This window comes from Gymnodraco acuticeps, unplaced genomic scaffold (assembly GCF_902827175.1).
Source record: "Gymnodraco acuticeps unplaced genomic scaffold, fGymAcu1.1, whole genome shotgun sequence".
NCBI lineage: Eukaryota > Metazoa > Chordata > Actinopteri > Perciformes > Bathydraconidae > Gymnodraco > Gymnodraco acuticeps.
This window is the reverse complement of record NW_022990837.1, coordinates 147,399-164,383: the sequence shown is the minus strand read 5'-3', so window position 1 is coordinate 164,383 and position 16,985 is coordinate 147,399. Positions and strand designations below refer to the sequence as shown.

General features: G+C 39.5%; 1 protein-coding gene across 1 annotated transcript; it reads right to left on the bottom strand.

The window, feature by feature from the left end:
* Positions 1-6,080: 6,080 nt before the first annotated feature.
* Positions 6,081-7,028, bottom strand: LOC117557227 (protein ANTAGONIST OF LIKE HETEROCHROMATIN PROTEIN 1-like). Its single transcript, XM_034232949.1, has one exon. The coding sequence runs from the start codon at positions 7,026-7,028 to the stop codon at positions 6,081-6,083; it is 948 nt and encodes a 315-aa protein (XP_034088840.1).
* Positions 7,029-16,985: the final 9,957 nt, after the last annotated feature.

Genomic DNA, 16,985 nt, shown 5'->3' with positions numbered 1-16,985 from the left:
AGAACTCTTTTATAATAGCATATACAAGTATCTTATGATTTGATAGAAATGGATACATTGCATGTGAAAATCAACCAGAATACGTGTTTGTCACGTTGTAAATAATTCAGATATTACAAATGAAAGTAAATATCTCCATGAACTAATTGAAAGAGGCGTAATATATCAACAAGGTGTTTTATCTTTCGTACGAGATTTAATGTTAGTCTTTCATTTGGTCTTAATCTGCACTGTTCCTTGTAACAATGTAAATGTACCGGCTGTGGGAAAAAATTAAGGATTTCTGATTCCTATCAAGAAATTAGCTATTTGGAATTGGAAATGGAGCACTGCGAATAGTAATATATTTACTAGTATTACTTCCCTTCTTGTACTTTGCCAACAATGGCCTTCTGTGTTATGATAAGGATGTTTGTTGTTCAAGAGAAGAGTTGGTAGAAGTACTCAGATCTTGTACTTGAGTAAAGGTAGAAGTACCAGAGTGTAGGAATACTCTGTTACAGTAAAAGTCCTGCATTCAAAATGTTATTCAAGTAAAAGTATCTGGAGCTCATGTCAGTGGCTGGAAATGCAAATAGTAAGTATAAAAAGATGCAATGTGCTTCAGTGGTCAACTGACTACTGACCATGTGTGTGGCGCAGTGGGTAGAGCCTTGCTGTTGCGATCGGGGGGTCACTGGTTCAAACCCCACTGCAGTCAGCATGTCATTGTGTCCCTGAGACACTTCACCCCAAAGTGCTCCTGTGGGGATTGCCCACAGAACTGAGTATGTAAGTCGCTTTGGATAAAAGCGTCTAACAAGTAACGTGTAATGTAATTTAAACAAACATTGAAGTTAATAGGAAATACCGCCTCAATGAATAATTCCAATATGTTATTTCCATGGCTTAGAAAAGTTAATTCCATCTGAGAGGACACAAACTTCTCTTTTTCAAAACCAGAAGACACAGATGTAAACCTGAAGCTGCTCTTTGAAGACCAACATAATGCTTTTCATTATTATACCAAAATGAGTTTCATTATATTGTAGTTTTATCCATTTTAAACTTATTTCACTACAGCCCAATTCATTGACCTTGGAGCAGTTCCACAATTTACACGACAAGAGTAGTGTAAAATCACGTCTAAAGTTTAGTCAAGGGTAATTCAACAACGATGATACAGGGCATGATTTATGGCTGCATTTCTCTCTACGGTTTGAAGGAAGTGTGTAATGGAAAGCACCTTTTGATTTCGGCATTTATGGGGTGTGGCCAGACGCCACAGTGCTGCAGTTTAAAATGTATGTGGTAACACATTGTTCCGTTAACAATTAGTTTGTTGGTTGATTGCTGAAAGGGGCACACATACAGAAGTATATTTTAGATGTAACCGTCATAGTCCTTTTTTTACGTTTAAGTACACTGAACAAAAATATAAACGCAACACTTTTGTTTTTGCTCCCATTCTTCATGAGATGAACTCAAAGATCTAAAACATTTTCTATATACACAAAATAACCATTTCTCTCAAATATTGTTCACAAATCTGAATCAGTGATAGTGAGCACTTCTCCTTTGCTGAGATAATCCATCCCACCTCACAGGTGTGGCATATCAAGATGCTGATTAGACAGCATGATTATTGCACAGGTGTGCCTTAGGCTGGCCACAATAAAACGCCACTCTGAAACGTGCAGTTTTGCTTTATTGGGGGGGTCTGGGGGGGTCCGAAAGCCAGTCAGTATCTGGTGAGGGGTAGGGGTAGGGTTAGGGTTAGGGTTAGGGTAATGTTGTGAATCGAGTGGCCCATGGTGGTGGTGGGGTTATGGTATGGGCAGGCGTATGTAATGGACGACGAACACAGGCCACTCGATTCACAACATTACCCTACCCCTACCCCTCACACCAGATACTGCCTGGTTTTCGGACCCACTGTGGTCATTAGGATGATTATGATAGTTTACTTAACTATTGGAATTTGACTATTAACACATGTGCAAGGATGACTCGGAATCAGCTGGTGAGCGTAACATTTGTTTATTAGAAAAGGGGAGCTGGGAGTGGAGGTTGGTTATGGCAGCAGTGGGAAACAGTTGTTCCAGGGTGGAGAGGCCTGGCTGTAGTGATGTTACGAGGCTTCGGAGCGTCTGTCGAGTAATCCCCGAAGCTTGTATCGAGGCTTGTATCGTTTTGGGCCAGTGACGTCATCGATGACAAACGAAGCCTCGCTGCCTGTCGATACCACGTGACTGCTTCAGGAAGCGATTCAGATCGGTTGAACCGTTGAACCACAGCGCTCATAATACCTATGGATGTCATAATAAGAACCATATTACCCCTCCTGTACCCGGCGGGCCCGGTGACACGATGGAATCAAGAGAGCTCAGACCCTCACTTATAGAGGTCGGAACATATCATAATAAATAGCTACAAGCATAAATAAATGTAGGAATAAAAACATCAATAAATACAGGAATACATATGTTGCAGTGTTTTCAGGGAGTTTTAGTGTGTGTGCTGTGGCTCAGCTGGAAAGCAGTTGACTCATGGTTCCCTGGTTCAACGACTGAACAATACGTATTTTTTGTTGTTTATAAAAGCTACAGCTAAATGAGATAATGTAGTTAATAAATGTATTCTTTGATATGGTTTAGCCTTTCTCAGGCTACAACATGGTTAAGTTTATGAATATTATTAAGGAATACAAATCCCTCTTTGCAATGTTTACCAGCCTCCTTAGGCTTTTCAATCACAATCATTAAACTGGAATAAATACAATATTGTTAACATGAAAATATGATTTAATGTTCGTTGTTTAGAGGTATTCTAAGGCTTTACTCATTGGGAACTCGGTATGAGATAGAGCACACTGTTGAGATGTCCAACCTGCCTGTTTTACACACTTTGACCAGCAGGGGGTTTGTGTTCAAATGAAGCCCATGATGAAGCCTCATGAGATGAACCCTTTTGCGAACCAACCCACTAACAGGGGTTTCAGGGATGGGCAGTGATAGTCGGTCCGTTCTTCTATATGTCTGTCTTTGGTTTTCTAAGTGTTATTCGATCCATATGACCATAGAGATATGTGCATAAACAACAAAAACACTTGGGGTATAATGTTCGAACAATGTTATCACCAAACATTTTAAGAATGTTTTTAGAGAACGTTATCCTACCTTTCAGAAGTACATTCTAGGAACCAAAATAATTAAAACGTTTCTTTAAACCCTTATTCGAACCAATAGGTAACGTTAGCCAAAGTTGTGAGAACATTCCCCGCTAGCTGGGATGCATGCTAATTAGCCACCTGCTTTCTGGGGCTCAATCTTTATCGTAAACTGATTTAACCGGTAAAAGTTCCTTCAAAATAAGAGTCCCGATCTTATTACTATCAAAATAAAAAGTGCAAAACGAAAACTTTACCATAGGAAAATATTGGCATACAAATGTAATCACTTCTCTAAAAGGTAACTCATTTTAAATATAGTTAGACATATTAAAGGTCATTTACAATAATAATAATAATAATAATAATAATAATAAGCTTTATATTTGTATAGCACCTATTACAAGAATTGTAGCCAAACTGGCTTCACAGCAGTTCAACAGACAAATTAGTATAACATGACAGGATAAAAGCAATGTAGAGGAGCAGCTACATTTCAACACATATATCCACGAAGATTAATACATGAAGACTTGTGACTCGCACTTGACTTGGACACTTCTTAGGTGACTTGGACTCGGACTCGAACACAGGTAATGGTGACTCGGACTCGACTCGGACACTCCTTGGGTGACTCGGACTTGGACTCGGACTCAACTACGACTCTCCCTTGGTGACTCGGACTCGGACTCGAAGAGTGGTGACTCAAGAGTGAATTGGACTTGTGAATTGGTGACTTGACTACAACACTGGCTAACACCATAAGTTTTCCTTTTCTAGAGTTGTTGTTGCTATTTAGTATTGTGCTGCAGTAGTTTGTGGAAGTCATGTTGCTGTTCTAAATGATTACATTGGGACTAACGAGGAGGAACAGTCCCGACCAATGGGGGATGGCAGTGTTCCGTCCTCAATATCAACTGAAGAACAGACTCCAACTCGACCACAGACCCCAACGTCGAGTGCCAGCACGACACCGCAGAGTGTTGTTCTTGGTAAGAAATAGGCATGGCAAAATGACTGGAATTGTGACTTTTTTTAAACTTTAGATCATCCATTGTCAGTAAGTAAAATAAGCTATACCACTGTGTGGAAATGCTCTGTTACAAGTAAAGTAAAGCTAGTAAGCAGCTAGTACAATTGTGTGTGACATCCTATCATATACATATATTTATTAACAGGCTGGACATAATGTAATTCACTTTCACAATCATTCTAAACATCTAGGGCCAGAACTTCCTTTAGTTCATCCTTACTGTTGTTCTGTTTATAAATGTTATTCTTATATCCTTGTGTGACCTGTACCTGTCCTGTGTTTTTCATTCTTATTGCTAATTGTTATTTCTATAATCATCTTATTGTCACCCAGGCAAGAGGAAACGAGGAGGACAGGACCTGGCCCAGCAGGAACGGCACCATGAACAGAACCTGGCCCAGCAGGACCGGCACCTGGCCCAGATGGATCGGCACTTTGCCCTGAGCTTAGTGGCTGCTGCCCGGACAAGGGAGATGGATGCGACCTTGAGAAGGGAGGAGGCCGCTCAAGCACAGACATTTAATTTAGCCTTCCTGCAGTCTTGACCAGGTGCTAGGCGGAATGGGCAGCCGGCGTGGCCCGTCTCCTCAGGAAGACGAGCCTCTGTGATAAAACAAACAAATAACCTCTGGCTGAGAATATATTGTTATTATATTGTTTATATATTGTTCATTTGTAAATGCAACATTTGTACTTTCTTGTTTATTTCTTATCTTTAAAATGTTTATTTGTATTGTACAATGCCATGACTTTTTATTCTGCTGCAACAAAACACTTCCCAAAGTGGGATCAATAAAGTACTTATTTGACTTATCTTATCTCTTGTTGATAAATGATTGCACCCAACAGCGATCACACAGAAAGATGGCATCATCTAGGCGTCCCTCTGCAGTGAGAAATATAATAAACACCATCATCTGAATCAAATTCAGATTCACATCATCTTGATTTTGAGAAGATATAAACATGAATTTATAAAGCAATAACAAACACCAGCAGTTAGGAAAAAGCCCATAAGATAAAAGTTAATATTAAGAGATTTAAAGCAGGACATTGAGTTTGCTAGCTTGAGGTCATCCTCTAAAACATTATTACATTACATATTTATTTTGTAATGGTATTAAGAATAATACATGATAAATAATACATGTAGTAAAAATGGCTCAATCTTAATACCCTCGTTGTGCGAGACTCAAACAACACATTCCTTATTTCAAAGAGAAGAGAGAACACAATAAAAAAACCTATACAAAGAGAGCGGTGCACAGCGCTCACTATTCACTCTTTACTTGCACTATATTTCTGTGTATCTGTGTTATTGTGTTGCTCTGTTGGAGGAGCCAGTGACCTAAGATTGTCATCGTCATAACTATACTGTAGCTATGTACGTATGACAAAATAAAAAACCTTGAACCTTTTGGCTGTGACTTTCAGACATAAACCATCATAACAAATACAGAGAAGATGATTGCCTGCGCTGATCAACTAGGCAGGCCCAGCTTTCCACATGTCCAGATAGAAGAAAGATTGAGGTTATATTCTAATATATTATTTTATGTTGTGGACACTTTAGCCTCCATCCATGTTTACACATTTCCACACTTATTTTCCACTTGCATTTATGAATATAGTTTTACTGTGTTTTACACTTTAGTATTTATGTTTATAGTTAGCTTTGAATATTCGCTTAATTTATTAGAAAGATTTTCTTTTCATGATCTGATATTTTCTCAAATGTTCTTATTTAGTGGCAGAACTTACTGGTGCTTGAAATTCAAATATTTAATAAATAGTCAATTCTGATAAAAAATGTTTTTGTTTAAATCATTTGACAAACAAATGTATGTGAAAAAAAAGATGTACTTATGTTCAATACAATGAATACAATACAATGCATATTTAGGTATTCAGGTAGCGCATCAAACCCTCTCTGATGTCAGTGCCCTCCTCCTCTGCACCTTGAGCCACTGCTACCCCAGGCTCTGCTGCTGCTGGTGCATTCCACCCATCATCATAGGCCTCTCCATGACTCTCGCAGAGGTTATGCAGAGCACAGCATGTCAGCACCATTGATTTAACAAGTTTCACATCACAGTCATTTCTTTTCATGAGGCAACGCCACCTTCCCTTCAGTCTACCAAAAGCGTTTTCAACCACTACCCGTGCTCTGCAAATGTTCTTGTTGTATACCACATGTTCTGCTGTCAGCCGTCCAGTGTCAGGGAAGGGTTTTAAGAGCCAGATTTGCAAGGGATAGGCATTGTCTCCCAGGATGTAATAGCCAGCATTCACCCCACCAATGCAAGGGGGAAAGTAATTGCCACGACTGGCCAACTCCCACAATGAGGACAGCCTCAAAACCCGAGCGTCATGCAAGCTCCCAGACATTCCTGCAAACACATTCCAGAAATGTCCCTTTCCATCTACAACTCCTTGAAGGATGATGGAGTGCCAGCCTTTCTGGTTGAAATAGTCACAGTGGTATTCCTGTGGTGCCAAGATGGGTATGTGTGATCCATCAATAGCACCTACACACTGTGGGAGCCCCCACCGGTTCTCAGTGTAGGCAGCCATTTCTGCAAACTTCTCCCGGTCTGGTGAACAAATTAGTTCCGGTACTAACAACGTCTCTGCAGTGGCACAGAAGTCTTGCACACACCGGCACACAGTGGTGTTGCTCACTCCGAAAAGATGTCCAATGCTTCTGTACTCTGAGCCGGTAGCAAGCTTCCACAGTGCGATGGCCACTCTCTTCTTTAGAGGTATACACACGCGGAATGTTGTGTCCTGTCTCTCCATCGCTGGCCGCAGTTTGTTGCACAGGTAGACGTCGGTTTCCTCAGACATCCTGAAGTTCTCCACCCACTGAGTGTGTGTGAAAGATGGAACAATCACTCCCCACCACTCGGTTGCTCTGTCGAGCATCCAAACACATGGTCTACGGCGGCAACGTAACTTCTGAAATACACAAACAAAAGCATACATATGTTAATACGTAAAAGTGGTAGCTACACTTATTTAAATAATTGAAACACTTTGGTCGTATAGTGAGCGTGAACCTAAACACATTGCTAGTTAGCGAACGTTAGCTTACCGAGTAGCGCTGTCGTCTAGTAGTGATTAGAGTCGTCCTGTAGTAATCTCTGCCTCGTTGTAGGATTGCCAAAACTCTCCCGTCAGCTTCGTCTGCGTTTCGTCTTGCTATACGCAGCCTATTTCGAAAAACAAAGTTTGCCTACTTGCTGTGAGAAAAAGCCACATACCAAGAAACAAGTAAACAATCGCCTCCACATCCTCCATTGTTTTGTTTTGTGAGTTGTGTCGCAGTTTTAAGCAGCGTTGCTCCGCCCACCAAAAAAGCCAATCGCCCCGCCTACACTTCGTTACTATAGATACTACCCCAGTTCCTAAACTGTAATGGAAATGCGCCATAAAGTGAGCCAGTCCTAACGAGGCCTAACGAGGCCTAGCCAAACCGAGCGAGGCGGAGCGAAGCCGTGTAGTGGAAATGCGCCATAAGCCACTTTGGATAACAGTGTAGGCTAATTACCAATCGTTTCTTAATTGATGTCTTAACTGCATGCGTCACTCATTACACAAAGCTATCAGGCAAGCAGCAGATATTCTTCTTTCCAGCCGACCCCTCCTCGCCATGTCGTCCCTCCCTGGAAGAGGAAATTACGACATATTGACAGATGGAACGAATGGTAGAGCCCAGCCAACTCCAACAGAAGCCCAGATACCCCCCGCCCTTACCCAGATCTACCTCACTGTGCTCTGTGCATTCCTCAGTCGCGCGACCCTGACGCAAAAGAGTGCAACGAAGGGTCAAAGGCCACGTCACTTCCACAGAGTAGAGCACTGAACTTTAACGCCATTAATAACCTCTCGGCACTCCAGAAATAACATTTAATTTCAATCTATTTTATTGACAAAGTTAATTCAGAGTCTGATCTCCGGTTATGAAAAGCATTTTGTACAAAGGGAACTGGAATCCTGCGAAATTTCTTTCAAACAAATAAAAAACTGTCCAACCGAATAATCCAGAATCCAATCAAATTCATAAAAATCAGCCCACCAGGGATACGAAATGGCCACATTCTGGTTAAAACTGCAATTTTGGATCCTGAAAATGGCAGAAATTGATTCAGCATCCTCAATGACCCCAAAAACCACACCAATATCGTCCAAAAAGACAGTTTTAAACTATTATCTGCATAGGCTATAATGGTAATGAATGCAAATTAACGCAATCTGGCAGTTGCTATGTGCTCGGGATCCATACTATAAATATCTAATATACAACTATGGGGTACTCAACATTTCCATGTTCACAATACAACTCTATGAGCTGTCAACTAGATCAAACTCTTGGCAAGATTTATGAGCACAACAACATCAAAATGTGTCCAGAGAAAGCCACTAGTGCAACATGTTCATTTAATGAGTTAATTTCCAACAGTTGCATCTTCTCATCATCATTCATCATATAAAGTATCAGTGCAGCAGATGTTTTTTTATTATTTGTGTTTTCTGTCTCTGCAGTGTGGTGTGCACTCTGGGTCGGTACCGATCTGAGCCAGTTGGCCTGGAGAGGCGTAGAGGAGAGCAGGATCCTCTTTATGAAAGAAGACATTTCTCTGGAGGTCTTCGACTTTTCTATCAGGACAGGACTCTTCTCACAGGTCACAGGTTCTGAAACTAGGGGGCGGTATTAGTTGTGTAGGGAGGCAGGGTTTTCAGGGGGTGGGGCAGAGGGTGGTGTATGTGTCTGTGTATTTTTTGGGAGAGCATCTGTCGCCACACTTTCTTTAAACCATAATTAGGTTTGCTCAGTGTGCAACACGTGTAGAACACATGTTCGGGAAGCTTGAAACATGTTGTCACTCAACATTGGAGGGGAATACTCATGCATTTGTATTTGGAGTGAAATATGATCCGCTTTACCTTTAGTGATGGGGTACCTGCACTATTCTATAGTATAGACAACCACAATCAATCCCTCTGGAACAAACTTTGGGATTTTAGCCTTTGCAGACCATTATCTTGCACAAAAACCTGTATAACACACTACAGAAAGGGAAAACCCCAAAAAGCATAATAGGGCACTTTAAAGCTAGTTTTGATTCAGGTATAGCTCATATGATGCGACTACCTGTGAACTTTGAAATCGCCTTTGCACACCTTCACATGTTTTAAATGATTCTAATTGACCTCGACCCTGCATAAAGCTTGGCTTCTAGAGGAGTCTAGAGTTGTAAAAGCTTTGGGGACGAAAGAAATGGGTTTAAAAACAATTGACCGTAAATAAACCTCCTCTTTCTACTGTGCTGCCCCTGGGTTAAATTCTCAGTAAACACAACATTCCCTTCCACTGTTACGCAGACGATGTACAGATCTATCTGCCTCTCAAAGCACATGTCAATAACTCACTACAGCCGTTAATGGACTGCTTAACAGAGATCCAATCCTGGCTGAGCAAAAATGTCCTTAACAACGAGAGCAAGACAGAGGTCATCTTTTTTGGACCCCGACCTCCAGCCTCTCTGGTTGATATTCTGGGCTCTCTCATTGAAAACTTCCTCCCCTCTGTCAAGAACCTTGGTGTGACCTTCAACAGCGCTTTTAAATTTGATAAGCAGGTCAGCACCGTAGTCAAAACCTGCTTTTTTTAAATAAGACTATTGGCTAAGACCAAGTCGTTTTTATCTTTTAAAGACCTAGAAAGGGTTATTAACGCCTTTGTTACCTCGAGACTGGATTACTGCAACGCTCTGTATGTGGGTATGGACCAGGCCTCAATTAGACGCCTGCAGCTAGTTCAGAACGCAGCTGCACGTCTTCTCACTGGCCATAAAAAGCGTGACCACATCACCCCAATTCTGGCTTCATTGCACTGGCTTCCAGTTCGGTTCAGAATAGATTTTAAACTCCTTTTATTTGTTTTCAAAGCCCTAAATGGGCTGGCTCCGGCCTATATAGCCGAACTCCTCCATCGCTACACCCCAGGCAGAGCCTTAAGATCTGCTGACCAGCTGCTGCTGGTAGTGCCCAAGACCAGGCTCAAAACCCGAGGGCACCGAGCCTTCGCAGCAGCTGGCCCCAGGCTCTGGAACACTCTGCCCCTCCATGTGAGGTCGGCCCAGACCCTGGGGGTTTTAAATCAACACTTAAAACTCACTTCTTCTCTCTGGCCTTCTAGTCAGAGCGGAGCAGGACACCTGACTTTTCCCTGTGTTTTTGTTTTTATATTTCTGTTGTAAATTATTGTCTTTTTTTGTGATTTGTAGTAAAGTGTTATTACATGTGCAGCACTTTGGCTCGACCAAAACTCGTTTTTAAATGTGCTATATAAATAAAACCTGATTTGATTTGAATAGACAGTTAACTTGTTAAATAATACAGACTAGAAAATAATGCTTGTGTAAACTCCCTAAAATGGGATTATTGAACATATTACAATGTATTCAGCCAGCCAGTAAGCAGAAATGATTTTTTAAAAATATATATTTGACAAATGAAGTGAAGGTTGCATCGGCAGCTATCAAGGAAACAGCGAGAACAAAGCAAATGTGTGTGACTCAAGTCCCTTTAATGCTAACCGGTAAAACGGGCACAAAAATAGAAAAATGAATGCCCTAATCCAAGACAAGCTTTCCCTTGTGAGCTATCTTTGGAGGCCGCATGCAAGACTGAGATAGTAGAATACACTCTGGTATCCATATCATCATCATATATCATATCATATCATCATCATCATATATCATCATCATCATATATCATCATCATCATATATCATCATCATCATATATCATCATCATATCATCCTCAAACCAAAACTTGTATCATTGGTAGTTATCTCCATCTAAAGCAGCAGCTGAACCTGCTGAGAGATTATTATTATATAATAATAATAATAATAATAATAATAATAATAATAATAATAATAATAATAATAATAATAATATTAATGCATATCAAGCACACCAAAGCCACACATTGGATAAACCTGAGTTTATATTTTGGATTGACATAAAAGAAAAACTAATTAAGTATGACATTGTGTCCGCTCAAAAACCCAGTGTAAGTGTGATGTGAGCGATTATTTTGGAACACTTCAATTTTAAAATAAATGTAACATCTTTGAATGTAAATATTACAAACAGGAGATTGCAAATTACAAAATATTGTCATTTTATTGGGTGACAATTCAAAATACACAAAAGTATTTTTCACACTTTTGCCAGGGACATTTGAAAATAACTTTGGTCAACAACTGGAACAAGGCTGACATTCAAAGCGCACTGCATAGAGCCAAACATTGACTTGAAGATATGTCTGCAGTCAGTCGAAGTGTTGATAGCGTGACATAATGAGTGTGAATACCACAGCCATATCTCCAACACCTCAACACAAGAATTAGCTTTATCTTTTCCCTTTTTCTTCACAATTATTTTCAAAATAATAACAGCATTTTGCTCCTTGTAGTATTTTTAATTAAACAATCCGTCAGATGGATTATAATGTATGTCTTCTATTTCCTTGAACTAAAGAAACCTATTTTAAGTACGGATTACTAGTTCAGGTCGTGCCTTTGCTGAAGGAAACCCTGAAACATGAGATGTGTGTGATAGCAACATGGGGATTAAAGGAGAGCTTCCACTTTAGCATCCACGGGCCTCACCTGCCCATGACCCACTTGGTTGGCTAGATAGGGGACAGTGGCCTTTTGACTTACTATAAAAGGTCATTATTTTCTTGTTGTACTGTGAACCTTTTAAAGAGTTAATTTGTGAAAGTTCTTCATAGCTGACTGAAGTACTTTTATGTGTTTGACCTGTCAATGTAAAGTACATGGGGTGGGCTGGCGGGGCCAAACAACTACACAATAAATCACAAATGTCATTGCACCAGAAAATGGTGAGCAACTCTCATTCCATTTAAAATATTGTATCCAGTTTCCATAATACATCCAACTAAAAGTGTCTTTGAGTTTTCTCTTTGCATCTGCTCATTTGAAACATTATGTCCTTGATGCTTGACATGAAGCTCTCGCATTTCCTTGACAGAATTATTAGTGTGAGTGTGGCTTGCTGCCAACATCAAGATGTAATGATAACATTTGAAATGAGAGGAATGAGATGTTTCCATTCCACAGTAATGTGCAAATGTAAAGGGGTTACTGGCATCGTAACTCTGTTTCCTTTACTGAGTATCATATTACCAATGACAGCCGGTTCTCCAGTTCAGATGTGCTGAACCAAAACAAGCTTACTTGACTAAGAGCAACATGATCTGTATGGAGCTATCAGAGTCATAAGCTTTGATCATTCAAAAAAATACAATTTATTTGAAAGTTCAAGTTTTTATCCTGAACTTTAAAAAAATACAATGATGTATTCAAAATAAAAATAAGTATTTCAAATGATTTGTCCGGTTGAATATTATTTTTGATTCAGTTCAGCAATATTTTTTAATCAAATATTTATTTTCAGTTTCAAATCTTGTTTTTTCAGGTTTCACATTTGTTTTGGCCTTTGGATCGTTTTTTGCTTCCAGATCTTTTTTTTCGCTTTCAGACTTGTGGCCCTGATGTTTCTTGCGGGGGCGGGGCTTACCAACGAGTAGCTTGGCATCCTGAGTAGCCTACCAACTAAATACCAGCTATGTGCAATATTTTCAATATCTGCAACATATGCCTTTAAAAACTGTGCATTATATACCTGGCTGCTAAATCCTCAGATCTGTTACAGAGTGTGTATTATGTAAATTGTGTAATACAAATACTTCAATACTTTTTGTATGCGTGCTTTAGGTAACATTAAGCTGTCTTTGGCTCTTGTTTGCTGAAACAATGTAAATGTATCCCCTGTGGGACTAATAAAGGTATTCTGATTCTGATCGCAAAAACCAAGCCAATATTATGCTGCGTTCAGGGAGCTACGTGGAAGTGGGGAAGGACAACGCTTAATTACGGATACGTAATTTCACATTCTAGCACAGTTTATTGCTCTTATACCGCAAGTGTTGCCAACTACGATGCTCAACAGCTCGCTTAACGGAACTTTGACGCTGGTATCAGTTTTGTTTCCCACCAATCACGGGAGTATTGTGTATAGAAAGTGTTGAGTTATATTTCTCGCGCTACCTTACATCCATGAAGGCAACATGACAGACAGGGCTGTCACTCAGGATGCCAAATTACTGGTTGGTAAGCCCCGCCCCCCCAAGAAACATCAGGGCTACAAGTCTGAAAGCGAAAAAAAAGATCTAAAAGTGTAAAAAATGTGAAACCTGAAAAAACAAGATTTGAAACTGAAAATAAATATTCGATTCAAAAATATTGCTGAACTGAATCAAATTAATATTCAACCTGAAAAATAATTTGAAATATTTATTTTTATTTTGAATACATCATTGTATTTTTCAAAGTTCAGGATAAAAACTTGAACTTTCAAATATTTTTTTTAATGATCAAAACGGATGACCCTGATATAGCTCCATAGATCTGTTAATGTGCAGCACCTGAATTATTCATTTAGAATTTTATATTAACAATAATATTTTACATTTTAATAATACTATCAGAAATATACATTTTATTTAAAGTCGCTCAAAGTCACTTTACATCTCATAACATCTCTCTTTATGATATAATGTGCAACAAGCAACAAAGCATAAGTAATACAGTCAAACATGATTTAAATCAACAATAAAATATGCAATTATTAACAGAACGCAATAACTTGCACAAAATATTTATTCCATTTCACTTACTGTTACTTTTTACACACTTTGAATGTTGAGTGTTATATAATAACTTGAACAGAAATGTTTCTTTGAACCTGCTATTAAAAAATACTAAATATTGGCATTGCAACTTTGCAACGTATCCTCAAGAAGAGCAATTCTGCCCTCTACACATTGTATAATGTTTGATTCCCTCAGATCACTGGGAACGGTATATCGCCGCAATGATGCGGTTACTGCAGCGAAGGTGGGAGTGACTCAGAGAGCACCCGGTGAGGGACGTCCAGCTGGAGAGTGTGTGGGTCAGCCTGAGAACGCCAAACAGAGGGAGGGACATACCTGATCAAACCCCTACATCAGAAGGAAAAGGCAAGGCAGCACCTTTCCACACAGGGCAACCCAAAGTGCTTTACAAAATAAGACAATACATTTAAGAACAATATACAGATGAAGCACATTATAAAAAAGGCATTTCAAAAACAAGCATTTAAAAAGCAAAGATAACACAATCAACGCCGCCAAAAATTGGGGAGAAAAAATAAATTAAAAAGTTATAAATTAAAAAAATTATAATTCTCGATTTTGGATCAACAAAGTACCCCCCCCCCCCCCCCCCCCCCCCCCCAAAATCAAGTTGAACTGCCCCAGTAAAAACCAGAGGTTTATGTGAAATAGTTCTTTTTTTGAAATAATAGTTTTAGTGTGCAATTATAGGTTTTAATTTTGTATTAGAGTTAACTCAAAATAAATCAAACTCTCAAAAAACGTACACAGCTTCTGTGTGCTTTTATTAACATTTGAATTGACTGTGTAAGCGGCCGCGGGGGGAGAGCTTTAGAGAGCTCTCTCCTGAAAGACTGAGAAGCTCTGATCACCTCAGCTCAGTGAGGTAAAGGCACACCTTTATTTGATCATTATAGTTATAAAAAAATAAGAGAATAGATGAGAAACAGGTATAAAATAATGTATGACAGTACAAAAAAGTTGTTATTAATAAACAAGATCACAGTTTGAAAGGAGTTATTTGTAAAATATCCATAAAGAAAGAGAAAATCTGCTTACAGGTCTGTTTCATATGGGTGTTGAGAGAGGATAGATCTCTTAATTTTGCTCTCAAAGTGCACCAGATTGATGCTTTTAACTTCAATATTAAGAAAAAATTATCTTCCCGGGGGAGCATGCCCCCGGACCCCCCTAGAGGATGTTAGGTCCCCCCCCCACTTAAATCATGTACACATGGATAGGATACTAAATACATTTGCACACATCTTGTGTCCATCTATTACTGTTGCAACCGAGCATGCATGCGCAAGTCATAGTGAGTGTCTGTATTTTGGGGGGGGGGGCCAGCTAAAATCTTGCCTAGGGCAGCAAATCGGTCATTTATCCGGCGCTGATAAAATACATGGATACAAAGCCATAGGCTACTGCAGTTAAATTGTGAACAACTCATCCAAATGCAGCATCAAAAGGAAACGTTTTTAGTCTCGATTTAAAATATCAACAGTTGCAGCTGACCTGCAGGATTCAGGGAGTTTGTTCCAGATGGTCGGGGCATACAAACTAAATGCTGCTTCTCCTTGTTTAGTTCTGACTCTTGTATCAGAGAGCAGACCTGTCCCAGCAGACCTGAGGCTTCTGGATGGTTCATATTCTTGCAGGAGCTCGTTAATATAAGTTGGTCCGAAACCATTTAGTATTTTAAAATCAATTATTTGACACACAGGAAGCCAGTGTAAAGACTTCAGTACTGGACTGATGTGATTCACTCTTTTAGTGTTTGTGAGGACTCGGACAGCAGCGTTGATTTTGTTGTGAGACCTGTGAAGACACCATTACAGTAGTCGAGTCTGCTGAAGTCCTGTTGTGACATTAGTTTTGTAATCCTTGATATATTCTTCAGGTGATAGTATGCAGACATAATAACTGTTGTAATGTGACTGTTAAAATTCAGGTCTGAGTCCATCACTACACCCAGATGTCTTGCTTTGTAGTCTGTCGACTGAAGCTCTGTGATTACTTTTAATCGGTCCTTCTTTGCTCCAAAAACAATGATCTCAGTTTTTTGTTTGTTCAATTGGAGAAAGTTCTGAGTCATCCAGTCAGTGATGTGCTCAATGCACTTGCTCAGTGTTCTAATCGGAGAGTAGTCTCCCGGTGTAATTTTAATATAAATCTGGGTGTCGTCTGCAAAGATGTGATAGCTTAGATCGTTCTTTTTAATACTTTCAGCCAGAGGTAGCATATAAATATTAAAAATCAAAGGTCCTAAGATGGAGCCTTGAGGTAACCCGCATAACATATTTATCAGTGTTGATTTGTAATTGCCTATTGAGACAAAGCTTGTTCTGTCCTTTAAGTAGGAGCTAAACCAGTTTAGAGCTGTTGCTGAAACTCCCACCCAGTTTTCAAGACGGTCTAGCAATATGTTGTGGTCAACAGTATCAAAGGCAGCGATGAGATCTAATAATACTAACACTGATATTCTGCCACTGTCTGTGTTCAAATGGATGTCATTTAAGACCTTAACAAGTGCAGTCTCAGTGCTGTGGTTAGGTCGAAAGCCCGACTGAAACACATCAAAACCGTCAGTTAAAAACATGAAATTACTCAACTGTTGAAAAACTGCTTCTTCAATCAATTTGCTTAAAAAGGGAAGGTTTGATATTGGCCTGTAGTTATTCATTATGGTTGCATCTAGGTTATGCTTTTTTAGGAGCGGTTTAATTATTGCAGTTTTCAGGGCCTGTGGAAATACACCTGATTGAAGAGACTTGTTTACTATGTGTAGTATTACTGAGGCCAAGCAATGAAAAACAGTTTTGAAAAATCCTGTCGGGATGATGTCGAGGCTACAGGAGGAGGATTTCAGATATTGGATAATGTCTTCCAGGTCTTTAGCATTTATCAAAATCTTGTAATTTTATTGGGTGATAATTAAAAATACACCAAAGTGTTTTTCACACTTTTGCCAGGGACATTTCAAAATAACTTTGGTCAACAACGGGAACAAGGCTGACATTCAAAGTGCACTGCATAGAGCCAAAAATGGAC